Source organism: Simochromis diagramma, unplaced genomic scaffold (genome assembly GCF_900408965.1).
Source record: "Simochromis diagramma unplaced genomic scaffold, fSimDia1.1 OVJJ01000583.1, whole genome shotgun sequence".
NCBI lineage: Eukaryota > Metazoa > Chordata > Actinopteri > Cichliformes > Cichlidae > Simochromis > Simochromis diagramma.
In genome coordinates this window covers 2,941,759-2,956,813 of record NW_024387285.1, presented here as the reverse complement: position 1 = coordinate 2,956,813, position 15,055 = coordinate 2,941,759, and the positions used below count along the sequence as shown (strand labels likewise).

The 15,055-nt window shown below is 41.3% G+C and overlaps 1 protein-coding gene across 1 annotated transcript; it reads left to right on the top strand.

Moving 5' to 3' along the window:
* Nucleotides 1-4,102: 4,102 nt before the first annotated feature.
* On the top strand, nucleotides 4,103-8,375 carry LOC120716085 (C-X-C motif chemokine 13-like). Its single transcript, XM_040003432.1, has 4 exons — nucleotides 4,103-4,219; nucleotides 7,063-7,180; nucleotides 7,716-7,796; nucleotides 7,972-8,375. Exons 1-4 carry the CDS (start codon nucleotides 4,156-4,158, stop codon nucleotides 8,024-8,026), a joined length of 318 nt encoding a protein of 105 aa, XP_039859366.1. The 5' UTR covers nucleotides 4,103-4,155; the 3' UTR covers nucleotides 8,027-8,375.
* The last annotated feature ends 6,680 nt before the right edge of the window (nucleotides 8,376-15,055 follow it).

Below are 15,055 nucleotides of genomic sequence, written 5' to 3'. Positions count from 1 at the left end.
CCCCTTTTGAGAACACTTTCACAGAATTGTATGTTTGTGTTAGAGGAATCGGTATTTAAACTTACCCATATGGAAAAGAAATAGTAAAAACTTATATGATTTACTCATGAAAGTGGCCACTTCCTCATTACTTTCATATGTAGTTTTAGTAAGTATCCAAAACATACAAGTTTCATTATATAATTTTTCAAGGGATCTTATATCTGTTTTCACTCTTATATGATTTTCATACAAGTTTCACACAAGACAGATACAAACTTTATAAGATTTATATATATCTTTTCCATATGGGTAGCCTAAATGCCAAACATGAGGCTAAGTTTGGCTTTGGTAAGAGCTGTTCACCACAGCTGACAGTTTTCCAATCAGAGGACGCTGCCTGCGGTGGATGCTTGTTGGACCGGAAACCAGTGTGGTAAAGAACTGCATGCCACCTTCATTGATAACAGTTTTAAATGTGGTTCTTTAAAAACTCTCCTGAGAGCTAGAGTAGCACCAGCTGGTGGCCTGAAGACACATGCCCAGTTTTTGTCCTCTTACCTCACTCTACTAAAACAACAGTGTAGGGATTTTTTAAAATTCAGCTTTAGAAAATAAAAGTTGGTCATCTGCTCTGAAAGTGTGTGGAACTGCTGACTTGCTTAACATGTAATTTTTAACAGTAATTCTTTAACAGTGCATTAAATGAGACCTTTTCTGCTTTTACACATAACCAAAGCTTCTAATACTGAAGCGTTCTCATTCCTAGCATTCGTTTCCATGTCTCACTATAGGACGTGCCTCCCTGTGTATTCCTCAGAGCCACCCACTCTTAAATAGCTCGCGCTATTACACAGTCGTTATTCAAAAAACGCTTGTGTAAATTAGACACGCTGATCCCCAGCACAGAGACAGAAGCCACTTTCAAAGCTCCTCAAGAGAGGCAGATGTTATCCAGGCAGCTCATATAGTGGTGAAAGTAAAGTTTCAGTCATGACTGTTGTCGCCCTTCAGCATTAATAATAATAATAATAATACATTTTATTTGAAAGCGCCTTTCAGAACACTCAAGGACACTGTACACAGCAGAATAATAAAAGCAACATAAAAGCAAGCAGTTTACACAATCATAAAAGCATAAGACATAAAACAAAGTTAAAATAGCAGAGTGGAGAGGTTATGTGGTATAAGCTACTTTGAACAAGTGAGTTTTGAGTTGGGGCTTAAAGAGAGAGAAGGAAGAGATATTTCTTAAATGAAGGGAATTCGAGGAGCAGAGCAGCTGAAAGCCCTGCTCCCCACGGTGGCAAGACGGGGGGAGGGGACAGAGAGAGAGAAAGGGAAGAAGAAGATCTAAGATGCGGTGGTGATCTGAACAAGATCAGAGAGATATGGAGGAGAGAGATGATGAATAGCCTTAAATGTGTACAAGAGTATTTTGAAATTGATACGATATTTGACCGGGAGCCAATGAAGCTGCTGCAGGACAGGAGTGATGTGGTGGATAGAAGGGGTCCTGGTGATAATACGGGCAGCAGAGTACTGGATGCGTTGGAGCTTGTGGATGGATTTTTGAGTAAGACCAAAAAGAAGTGAATTACAGTAATCGATCCGGGAAGTAACAAGGCTATGGACAAGAATGATTGCAAAAACCAGCAGATGTCGCGCTAAACAACATCAGCACGTTTAAGCTTGATCAGCTGTTGTTAGAATTTATTTAATATTAATTTCTAGTATCAGCTGATGTTGGCTAGAGCCACAGCTGTAAAAGCTGCTGGTCATGATGTCGGTTTGGATATGTGGTGAGAGGGAAACATGAAGATGAAACCAGGAGATGTCCTTACTGAATCATCAGAGCTGAACAGGTGATGGAGAAACAGGTTTACCTTTTAGGTGACATGAATGAGTTGAAGGGAAGTTATGAACTGTTTCTGAGAGACAAATAACCCCAGGATCCTTTTCTAAGTAGCTGACAGCTGGTAACTGTGCAGGGGCGGATCTAGCAAAGTTTTGCCAGGGGGCCAGGTAGGGCATTAACAGGGAGAGGGGCACAAAGACATACTTTTCTTTCTTATTCTCATTTAAATCTAGCTTTTTAAAATAATTATCTGAATCTTACAACCAAAGTTTTTATCTGATGTACAACGTATAGAAATCATACATATACCAACAAGACACTACATCACTGTCACAACAGCGTTTGTTTTCATTCAACGGCTTTATGGCTTTTCCTGTAATACCTGGTGGGCCGGTCTCTAGTCAAAATGCCCGGGCTGATTTTTTGTCCCAGTCCAGCCCTGAGTCCAGCTGTTGTACATCGAGCTGCATTTACAACCTTAGTTAATTCAGACAGGGAAATAACCTTGAAGTCAGAGAACACCAACAGGCAGAGCAGCTGAGTAGTCTGATGAAAGTACGTGCAGAGGCCAAAACCACAGCCCAAAAATCAAACTCTGGCTTTGGGTCACTTTAATTCCCTTTTTTCTTGATATTTTCACTTGATAATCATATTTAGTCAGTGCGCCCCAGGGCGGCTGTGGCTACAATGTAGCTGCCATCACCAGTGTGTGAATGTGTGGGTGAATGGATGGGTGACTGGTTGTGTAAAGCGCTTTGGGGTCCTTAGGGACTAGTAAAGCGCTATATAAATACAGGCCATTTACCATTTTTACCATTTTATATACAACATGCCACATTCACCCAAACACACACTTTCTCACTACATTCATACACACTCACAACATACAGTCTGGAGGAGCCAAGGACTGAACCACTAACCTTCTGATCAGTAGGTGACCTGCTCCACCTCCTGAGCTAAAGACACCCAGTGGTAAATATGAGTAAACCCTCACTAGGTTTTGGATAAAGTGTACACTCACAAACCTGACAAACCTGCATTTGAAACGTTGCCTACCATAGTATAGTATTGTATACTATAGTATTGTATAGTATTGCAACATGGCATTTGTTTCTTCTAACTAAAATAGGAGAACATAAATAGTGTCATCATTGCCAGACCTGGCCCACATCTGGTTGACATACACCCTGCCATGACACCGTTCAGTCAGAAGTGCCAACTTGATGCCAGATCTGGGCCAGACCTGTCTGCTATGTGGGTATGACCCACAAAAGCATTTTGCGATTGATCAGGAGTTCCCAGTCTGATTCCAGCATTTGCAAATGTTTACTGCGTGTAAATAATTTTTATCGGTGTAATTCTGGGTTTTCCATTTCATTTTCAGGTATGAGAAGCAGTTTAATTTAAGGGGCTGAGACAAAATTCCCCCAGTCAAAGCAGAAACGGAAAAGGTTAACAGCCCTCAATTACGGAAGTGCTGCTCTGCCAAATGAAATATTTTACTTTATGTATTTATACTAGCAAGGTGCAACTGTTGAGAGTCTGAGTGTATCTGAGCATCTTTACAGCCTTAGATTTGGAGCTAGCATCCAGTAATCAAAGAAATCCCCTATTAAATGTACTCAGTATTTACATGATTGGTAATCATATATTACATTTATAATGATTTAATATATAATTCTACATTTTTATTATATAATAATATGCAGTTATATTTATTATTTTACTTAATAATTCTGCTTTTAATCAAATCAAATCAAATCACTTTTATTGTCACATCACATGTGCAGGCACACTGGCACAGCACATGCGAGTGAAATTCTTGTGTGCGAGCCCCACAAGCAACAGAGATGTGCAAACACAACAACACAAACGAGCAAATACAAGAATGGCCGACCTGAAACTAATAAATATATGTACAATATATAATAGCGTATGCATTTCTGGATGTGTATACTAAATATTTTCCTACGTGTGTGTGTGTGTGTGTGTGTGTATACACATTTTACAAATTAAATAGTCAAAAAAAAATAAATAATAATAATAAATAATAATAATAATAATAAAATATATAAAATATACAGAGTTGAATATGTGCAAAACAAGTGGCATTTATATACAGTGTGGAGTGCATAATGTTGAAGTTCCAGTAGTGACATATTTTATGACATATTGACAACATGTGAGTGATGACGAAGTAAGTTTCCAAACTTACTTCCTCTTTCTCAGCTTTATAAACCCACACTCGACTTTGTTCACTCAGACTTTCTCTCTTGCATCCTCACTGGTCCTCAAAGGTCAAAACAACCATCACGAAGATGAACAAGCCACTGCTCCTGCTGGTCGCTCTGACTTTCTGCTGTTGCATCGCGTCTCTGCATGGTAAGAAAACATTACTGCTTTAATGCAGTAATATACCATTTGATTTTGAGGTCATTATTTTATTCATATTTATCGTCTTACTTTAGTTATTCTGTTTAAAAATACATTAGACAGACAGATCGATAAATTATTGATCCCACAAGGGAAATTTTTATGTTACAGCAGCATGATAAAGAGTAAATATATACTACAGTTATATAGTATATATATATATAATATATATATATAAATATATATATGGCTAGTGGATCTGAGGGCAGACCACAGCGACCTCCCTGAACAGGGTCCAGTAACCATCACAGTGGCAGATATCCAAGAAAGGGTCTCCAGTATGAAGAGTTGGACAGCACCAGGGCCCGACATGGTTCACGCCTACTGGCTAAAGAAGCTGACTGCACTCCACGAGCGTCTGGCAGCACAAATGAACCAGCTGCTAGTTAACGAGAGACACCCGGAATGGCTAACCGAAGGTCGGACGGTCCTGATCCCCAAGGACCCCAAGAAGGGACCGGTCCCCTCCAACTACCGACCAATAACCTGCCTCAGTACTACATGGAAGCTCCTGTCAGGCATCATATCGGCTAAGATGAACAGGCACATGGGTCAATACATGAGTGGGACACAGAAAGGAATTGGCAAGAATACCAGAGGCGCAAAACACCAGCTACTGGTAGACAGAACAGTCAGCCGAGACTGCAAGACCAGACTGACCAACCTGTGCACTGCCTGGATTGATTACAAGAAGGCCTATGACTCAATGCCCCACAGCTGGATACTGGAATGCCTAGAATTGTACAAGATCAATGGGACCCTAAGAGCCTTCATCAGGAACTCAATGGGGATGTGGCGTACAACACTAGAGGCCAACTCCAAGCCCATAGCACAAGTCACCATCAAGTGCGGGATCTACCAAGGAGATGCTCTGTCCCCACTGCTGTTCTGCATAGGCCTGAACCCCCTCAGTGAGATCATTAACAAGACTGGCTACGGATACCGACTACGGAACGGAGCAGTTGTCAGCCACCTCCTGTACATGGATGACATCAAGCTGTATGCCAAGAGTGAACGAGACATCGATTCACTGATCCACACTACCAGGCTATACAGCAATGACATTGGAATGTCGTTCGGACTGGAGAAGTGTAGTCGGATGGTAACAAAGAGAGGGAAGGTAGTCAGAACTGAGGGGATTGAACTACCAGAAGGCAACATTGCAGACATAGAGGACAGTTACAAGTACCTGGGGATCCCGCAGGCAAATGGGAACCATGAAGAGGCCGCTAGAAAAGCTGCAACCACCAAGTACCTGCAGAGGGTCAGGCAAGTCCTGAGGAGTCAGCTGAATGGTAAGAACAAGATCCGGGCCATCAACACGTACGCCCTGCCCGTGATCAGGTACCCTGCTGGGGTAATAGGCTGGCCAAAGGAGGAGATAGAAGCCACTGACATAAAGACAAGAAAGCTCCTTACCATGCATGGAGGGTTTCACCCCAAGTCCAGCACCCTGAGGCTGTACGCTAAGCGGAAGGAAGGGGGCCGGGGACTGGTGAGTGTCAGCACCACAGTCCAGGATGAGACAACGAACATCCAAGAATACATTGGGAAGATGGCCCCAACTGACCGAGTGCTCAGTGAATACCTCAGGCAGCAGAAACCCAAGAAAGAGGAGGGAGACGAGGAACCATCATGGAAGGACAGGCCCCTGCACGGTATGTACCACCGGCAGATAGAGGAGGTGGCTGATATCCAGAAATCCTACCAGTGGCTGGACAAAGCTGGACTGAAAGACAGCACAGAGGCACTAATCATGGCAGCACAAGAACAAGCTCTGAGCACAAGATCCATAGAGGCAGGGGTCTATCACACCAGGCAAGACCCCAGGTGCAGGCTGTGTAAAGATGCCCCAGAGACAATCCAGCACATAACAGCAGGGTGCAAGATGCTAGCAGGCAAGGCATACATGGAACGCCATAACCAAGTGGCCGGCATAGTGTACAGGAACATCTGTGCCGAGTATAACCTGGAAGTCCCGAGGTCAAAATGGGAGATGCCCCCAAGGGTGGTGGAGAATGACCGAGCTAAGATCCTGTGGGACTTCCAGATACAGACGGACAAAATGGTGGTGGCTAACCAACCGGACATAGTGGTGGTAGACAAACAGAAGAAGACGGCCGTAGTGATCGATGTAGCGGTTCCGAATGACAGCAATATCAGGAAGAAGGAACACGAGAAGCTGGAGAAATACCAAGGGCTCAGAGAAGAGCTCGAGAGGATGTGGAGGATGAAGGTAATGGTGGTCCCCGTGGTAATCGGAGCACTAGGTGCGGTGACTCCCAAGCTAGGCGAGTGGCTCCAGCAGATCCCGGGAATAACATCGGAGATCTCTGTCCAGAAGAGCGCAGTCCTGGGAACAGCTAAGATACTGCGCAGGACCCTCAAGCTCCCAGGCCTCTGGTAGAGGACCCGAGCTTGAAGGATAAACCGCCCGCAGGGGCGTGCTGGGTGTTTTTTTATATATATATATATATATATATATATATATATATAATGACACAGTTAAATAAAAGTGCCACAGGCGCCTGGTGAGCGGCTTATATTGAAATATTGCAGGCATTTATATTTTTACATCAGTGATAAAAAACAAAGAATAGTAGAAATGTAGAAATATTAAAATATTAGTAGAAATATTAAAACTTTTTCCTGTAGTTGAAAGTAAATATTGTTTTGAGTGTTTGAAGGTTATTACCCGAAGTCCATCTACTGGCTTCTTTGGGGCTTCTTACTGTTTCTTACTGTTTTCACAAACTCTTTCCTCCTAAAATAATATAAATGCTTCTTTTCAGGTTTTACCATAAATACCTGCCGCTGTAGAAAGACGACCATGAGACCTGTTTTTGCTAAGATGGTCAAGAAGATTGAGGTGACTCCTGTTTCAGGACACTGCCCCCGAACTGAAATCATGTGAGTATTTGCAAAGGTGACGTTTTTTAACGGTGCTTTTTACTCTCTACTGTAATGCATCACAGTTTATATTGAAAGTGTCTTTAAAGATTGCAGAGCACAATAAAATAAAGCTTTCTATAGAAATGTATTGGAAACTTACAAAAATGCACACATTTGAAATACTCAAGTGTACTATATGTACTTCATTGTTGAGAAATATACTTTATTACTTGAGTATTTTATCTTCATATCTTTAAGAGTTTTTCATTTTAAGCTTTTATACTGTAATTTTAAACTTTTTCACTGTTCTGTGAACCATGTAAATGTCAATAAAGCCCTTTTACACTTTGAGCTTATTGTATTTTAACTTGCACTGATGATGATGATGCAAGTTTGAAGTTACCTGCTGACACAGAACTGTAAACTAAGAGCAAAAATGAAACTTTTACTTCATGTCTTAGTTTTGTTTCTGCTTCAGTTTCAATCAAGTTTGTGCGGCGTGATAATTTCTCCATTTTTAAGTAATGTTTTGAATCTTCTGCTTTCTCAACAGGATCACTGTGAGGTCTGGTGCTAAGATCTGTGTCAATCCAGAGGCCAAGTGGTTTCCAGGCCTTCTCAAAACTCTGCAAAAGTGAGAATTTCTTATCAGTCATACACTTATCACTTTTAGAATACATGCGAACATTTCATAGAACCGGCAGTTTTAACGTTTAGCTAACTTGCTGAAAAAATCCTGTTAACTGAGTTTTTGTATTATTTAGAGTTATTCTGATTATTAACTCCATCGTTTTTATTTTGAATTACAGGAAGAACGCCGTCTCAACCACTGGGCCACGCAGTGCTTCAACACCTAGCTTCTGATCACATGGCAGATCGATTCCTCCCTTCATCAGTCTGAATTACCTGTAACAAGCCTGTTGTATTCAGCCCGAATACAGTTTCATTTTCTCTACTGTTATCCTTTGATGACAAAGGTATAATTCTTAGAAAATCACATAATCTGAATGTGATTTGTTTTATGCTTGAAATTCTGATAGAATACTATTAAACTGCGCCACCTTACCATTGTAAGAATGTACTGAAGAAGAAAAAAGGACTGCAGTATTGTTGCACACTTTTCTCTTTTTCAATATTTTGTATCTGTTAGTGTTGCATTACACATGTGTATAAGTACTGTTTAATTAAAAAACTGGTTTCTCTAATACTATGACTTCAATGTGTGTTGTATCCCTGAATTTTGACTTTAACAAACGCCACTTAATTTATGTAGACTTTTCAAACAGACATCAAACACATTACATCATTATATTGTCACCACTACAGAAAATAAACTCAAATATGAATATAAAGACTTACACGACTTTTGTTTAAATAGAAAAATGGCACTCTCTTATTAAATACTAATTTCAGCAAACTTGATGTGTATTTTGGACTCTTTTTCACCACTTGTCTGAAAGACAACATGGTTTTGTCGCCTTAATTATCTCCAATAAATATTTATGTCGTTTTTACTGTACTATAATGATGAATTATCTCACTTTTTTAACAGTTGGGGACCCATGACAAATGTGATAAACTGTGATAAACCCTAAAGATTTCGCTCTAACGTAATCAGGATTTACATAAATCTATATAAATTAACATTGTGAGAAAATGACTTCCCTTTTGAGAGAACTTTCACAGGATATTTCAGTTTATGTTAGAGGACTGTGTATGAACATACAGGGAGTGCAGAATTATTAGGCAAGTTGTATTTTTGAGGAATAATTTTATTATTGAACAACAACCATGTTCTCAATGAACCCAAAAAACTCATTAATATCAAAGCTGAATGTTTTTGGAAGTAGTTTTTAGTTTGTTTTTAATTTTAGCTATTTTAGGGGGATATCTGTGTGTGCAGGTGACTATTACTGTGCATAATTATTAGGCAACTTAAAAAAAAACAAATATATACCCATTTCAATTATTTATTTTTACCAGTGACACCAATATAACATCTCCACATTCACAAATATACATTTCTGACATTCAAAAACAAATCAGCGACCAATATAGCCACCTTTCTTTGCAAGGACACTCAAAAGCCTGCCATCCATGGATTCTGTCAGTGTTTTGATCTGTTCACCATCAACATTGCGTGCAGCAGCAACCACAGCCTCCCAGACACTGTTCAGAGAGGTGTACTGTTTTCCCTCCTTGTAAATCTCACATTTGATGATGGACCACAGGTTCTCAATGGGGTCCAGATCAGGTGAACAAGGAGGCCATGTCATTAGTTTTTCTTCTTTTATACCCTTTCTTGCCAGCCACGCTGTGGAGTACTTGGACGCGTGTGATGGAGCATTGTCCTGCATGAAAATCATGTTTTTCTTGAAGGATGCAGACTTCTTCCTGTACCACTGCTTGAAGAAGGTGTCTTCCAGAAACTGGCAGTAGGACTGGGAGTTGAGCTTGACTCCATCCTCAACCCGAAAAGGCCCCACAAGCTCATCTTTGATGATACCAGCCCAAACCAGTACTCCACCTCCACCTTGCTGGCGTCTGAGTCGGACTGGAGCTCTCTGCTCTTTACCAATCCAGCCACGGGCCCATCCATCTGGCCCATCAAGACTCACTCTCATTTCATCAGTCCATAAAACCTTAGAAAAACCAGTCTTGAGATACTTCTTGGCCCAGTCTTGACGTTTCAGCTTGTGTGTCTTGTTCAGTGGTGGTCGTCTTTCAGCCTTTCTTACCTTGGCCATGTCTCTGAGTATTGCACACCTTGTGCTTTTGGGCACTCCAGTGATGTTGCAGCTCTGAAATATGGCCAAACTGGTGGCAAGTGGCATCTTGGCAGCTGCACGCTTGACTTTTCTCAGTTCATGGGCAGTTATTTTGCGCCTTGGTTTTTCCACACGCTTCTTGCGACCCTGTTGACTATTTTGAATGAAACGCTTGATTGTTTGATGATCACGCTTCAGAAGCTTTGCAATTTTGAGACTGCTGCATCCCTCTGCAAGATATCTCACTATTTTTGACTTTTCTGAGCCTGTCAAGTCCTTCTTTGGACCCATTTTGCCAAAGGAAAGGACGTTGCCTAATAATTATGCACACCTGATATAGGGTGTTGATGTCATTAGACCACACCCCTTCTCATTACAGAGATGCACATCACCTAATATGCTTACACTATCTCTTACCGTACATTACTAAATCTCCATTTGCACTATTTGCCTATTTGCACTACTCTGCCTGGTTTGCACTCAATGTCATTTACCCTTATATTGTATATTGTATAGCTTTCTTGTTATATGTAAAATTGTATTATATTATTTAATTTTATTTAATTTTTTTTTACTTTAAAATATTTTACTTGCATTTTTAATCACTCTTATATTTAAATGTTCATTTTCTATTTTATCTAGGGATTGAGAGTAACGAAGTTTCTATTCTCTGTATGTCCTGTACATGTGGCAGAATTGACAATAAAGTTGACTTTGACTTTGACTTAATTGGTAGTAGGATTTCGAGCCTATACAGCTTGGAGTAAGACAACATGCATGAAGAGGATGATGTGGACAAAATACTCATTTGCCTAATAATTCTGCACTCCCTGTACACTGAAGAATTTTAAAGAGCCAGATAGTCCTTTTGTTAGAGGGACTAAACAAAGACAGCAGCATAACCCACATTATTTAAACTTATTTTTTTCTCTCTTTTTAAACATTTAAATGGCAAACATGAGGCTAAGTTTGGCTTTGGTAAGAGCTGTTCACCACAGCTGAAAGTTTCCAGTCAGAGGAAGCTGACCGAGTGCTTCCTCCTGCCTGCGGTGGGCGCTTGTTGGACTGGAGACCAGTGTGGTGAAGAACTGCATACCACCTTCATTGATAACAGTTTTATTATTAGTCCTTTATTTATCCAGGTAAAATCTCATTGAGATTATTTGACAAATTCTGATCTATCTATATAGTTTCTGTCTTCATCTACAGTGGAAGTGAATTTAATTTAATGTTTAGGTAACTGGGAAAACTAGCGCGCTAATTTCTGCTAACTTCTAACTCAATTATTATTAATAATTTAATAAATTCTGTTTTCACGGATACCGGGGTGTTAAACTTAATTGATAAACCTGGTAAAGCAGCAACACTGATCATTTAATTAAAGATGAAAGAAGTTTTTAACTCTCAGTGTGCCGCAGTGTTCGTTTGACTTTGGTACCTGAAGGGGATGGAGTTTTGGACCCAGATTGCTCCGCAGTGTTGCCAACTCTTCAGTAAGTAAAATCGCGATTGGCTGTCCTAAAAGTCGCTAGAAGTCGCCAAATGATGTCATCGCCTAATTTGCATAATAGGTCATGCCTATGCAACAGACGCTGTAGGAGAGAGAAAAAACATTGTGGAGTTTTTGTTTTTTTAATGTCACAATTCCAACCCTCCTCCTTTATTCATACTTGGGACTGGGCAAAAGTGACCCGAAATAGGCACTCTGGCCGAGTTACTTTGTGTGTGTGTGTGTGTGTGTGTGTCTTTTTAAGTAGTTTTATACCTTGTGATTCATAAAAAACATTTTTAACCATTAACAATCAAAAGGGACATAGCAAGCCTCACCAGACAGCGGCTTCGCTCATGCAAATGAGCCATATTCTATGGTCATATTTTAATTTCTTATTGTTGCGTAACATTGTACCGGTTTTACCGTGAACGGTATAATGTGGCCCAGCCCTACCTCACATTACTAAAACAACAACACCTATATGGCTTGCACTATTACATAGTTGTTATTCAAAAACCTCTTCTTGCTTCAGGGCATATCTCAACCTTCTTAGAATAGTTAACTTCACTTTCCACAGATAGGAGCGTTAGCTATTTCCTGTTGCTGGGTGCTAGCTACCTTTGCTTGTCTCTTCTGAACCCGAATCTTCACCAAAGATTGGTCGTCATACCACTTACCTTCCAGTAAGGCGGTCCTTTTTGCACAGTTTAGCACACCAGCTACCACCGTTCGTCTTCAGCCAAGGTTACCAAGCCAACTAACTCACATCCTTCGACGTTAGTATACCAGCTAGCAAAAATCGCAAGTTTCCCTTATACTGGAGGACGCGGAGACTCCAAGGTATGGGGTCTCGAGTAAGAACACACACCAGGTCTGCTTGTGTTGCCTTGGGCTGGAACATGCCCAGCTTGCAATCGAAACCCCTGGTTCCTGCACTGCACCCGCTTCAACATGAAGAGTCTCAGACGATGACTGATGTGCCAAGTTAGCCTGTTGGGAACAGACCCCTTTTTGCCCACAGCTGAAACTGGGGCTGATTGTGGCCAGTGTTGGGGAGTAACGGAATACATGTACCGGAATTTCGTATTTAAAATACATAATATGAGTAACTCTATTCCATTACAATAGCCTCTTAATGGCTCTAATGCCTGTGTCTCAATGAGAGTAATGTATTCTGAATACTTTGGATTACTTAATATATTATCATGCTATTTACAACTACATGAATGTACTATTGCTGTGTGACTTATTACTTTTACTGAAGGTTATTTGCCATACCAATACCAACTAGGTTTTAAATCTTAATATAAAATGAGTAACAGTAGGTTGACATTAGGTAAGGCTGCACTTTCTGCAGCGATCTCGTATAGAAAACTATTCTGCACCTGTAAAACAGGTTTGCGGCTCCGAACCGTAAAGGCGTAAAACCCTAAAGGGACCTCTGGCTAATACATCCGGTTCCGTGTCGGGCTCGTAGCTGAAAACTAGCTTTACTTTGTTGTCTGAGTCAACTTTGCTAGCGAGAGACGGAGAGAGGCGTTGAAAGGCTGCTCCAACGGAACTTTTTGTTTCGGAGGAAAACACGAACACAGTGTACAGTCGAGTCTTAAGAGCTTACTTACAACTGGGCTCGTCAGGCACTCTTTTTGGCTGCAGTGGTTATTATTATATTTACATGCTTCCATTTCCCGTTTCTGCTCGGTGACAGCTCGTACTTTTCCACTCTTTTTCTCCCTCCTCGCGCTCACAGACACATAACAGGTATGGCAGTCCATTCTCCCTGCAGCACGGACTACACTGCCCATGAGGCTACATTCTTTAGGGCTATGCTTGTAATAGGGTGTCACTAAAGCCCAACCCGACCTATGTGCCTAGGTGGTTGGGGTATTTGTACCTATTGTCCTGTCAGCATTCTCCCCGCTCCCTTTCTCTTCTGAAGAATTACAAAGGCTGCATATTAGTGATGTGTCGGTCGCGAACGAAACGGCTCTTAGAGCCGACTCTTTGAAGTGAACGACGCGAGCCGAGTGGGTTTTTTTTTCTTTCTTTCTCTCACTTTTTTCTACGGAGCCCCGCAGGGGACATGGGAGAAAAAAAAATTAAGATGGACTTTTGCCAGATCTCGCAAAAGTTTTGCGAGATCTGGCAAAACAAACTCGGGATCTTGCAAAACAAACTCGGGATCTCGCAAAACTTTTGCGAGATCTGGCAAAACTTTTGCCAGATCCCGAGTTTGTTTTGCCAGATCTCGCAAAAGTCCGTCTTAATCTTTTTTTCTCCCATGTCCCCTGCGGGTCTCCGTATTTTTCCGCTTCACTCCGCACGTGACCCTTGTGCTTGCACTGAGCAGAGGGGGGGAGGGGCGGTAGTACTCGCAGTAGCACAGGAACAGAGGGCAGGGAAAGACAGAGAAAGAGAGCCAGGGACAACAACAAGAGACAACATCGTCACATTAGAAAGGTATAGTAATCGTCCACAACTATTTTCAGTTGCAGATGATAAAGGATTCAGAAAGTTTATTCATGCATTTTCTTTTTTAATTATTATTATTAATATTATTATTATTATTATTCGAATACATATGAGTATTTGTGTATAAATACACAAACAATACACATATGATTATAGTATATGTGTAGGGTGTATAGGGTGGCAGGCAGCAAACGGCCTTCCGGCTTACTTCACTCGTGGTGGAGCAAGCCTGCAAGCTGCCAGCCGGTCTTGCAGAGGCAAGCTGGTCTTCACCTCTCATTTTTGTCCAGTTTTACAGGTTGGAAGTCTCCGCTTCAAGTACTGGGCACTGAGTCCTTGACATAAGCTTGTCTGGCAATACTGGAGTCTCCATTTCCCATAGTGAGACGGTGAAATGAATACTAGAAATGAGATCTTTAGGTAACTTGCGTAACCCTGGTTCTCAGAGTACCATGAGTAAGACATCTCACCAGACAGCCCTTCATGCCGGGGCAAAGCGACAAGAGGTGCTTATCTTAAATAACAACTATGTAATAGCACAAGCTATTTAAGGGTGGGTGGCTCTGCCCGACATAATGATTGCAATCACCAGCCAATCAGGATTGGCAGAATGAGATAAATGCATCTGAGGAATATGCGGGGAGGCGCATTCCATAGTGACACATCTCACTCATGCAACTCTGAGAACCAGGTTTATGCAAGTAACCTAAAGTTAACACCGTTCACGTCATTCAGACACACTTTGCTCCGCCCCCTACTCGCAGCTTCCTGCTCTACTGTGTTTAGTCGACCTGCGGTCACGTGACTAAGTGGCACTGAGTAGAGCCCTGAGCCCTGTGCAGAGGTACTTCCCTGCTGTAAATGAAAAAGTTGCTAACAGTGATGAATGTTGGACAAAGAGTCCCTGCTGTGCAAACTTCATCAACTTATGTAAACACACAAAATATCGTAAAACAAGAAATAACTTTAATCCTTGGAAGGAAAAGAGGAGGAAGGAGATCCCTCAGACACGCTGATCCCCAGCACAGAGACAGAGGCCACTTTCAAAGTCCCTCAAGAGAGGCAGATATTATCCAAGTAGCTCATATAGTGGTGAAAGTTTCAGTCATGACCGATGTCGTCTTTCAGCATTACTTAATGTTGAAGTGTTATTAGTCATCA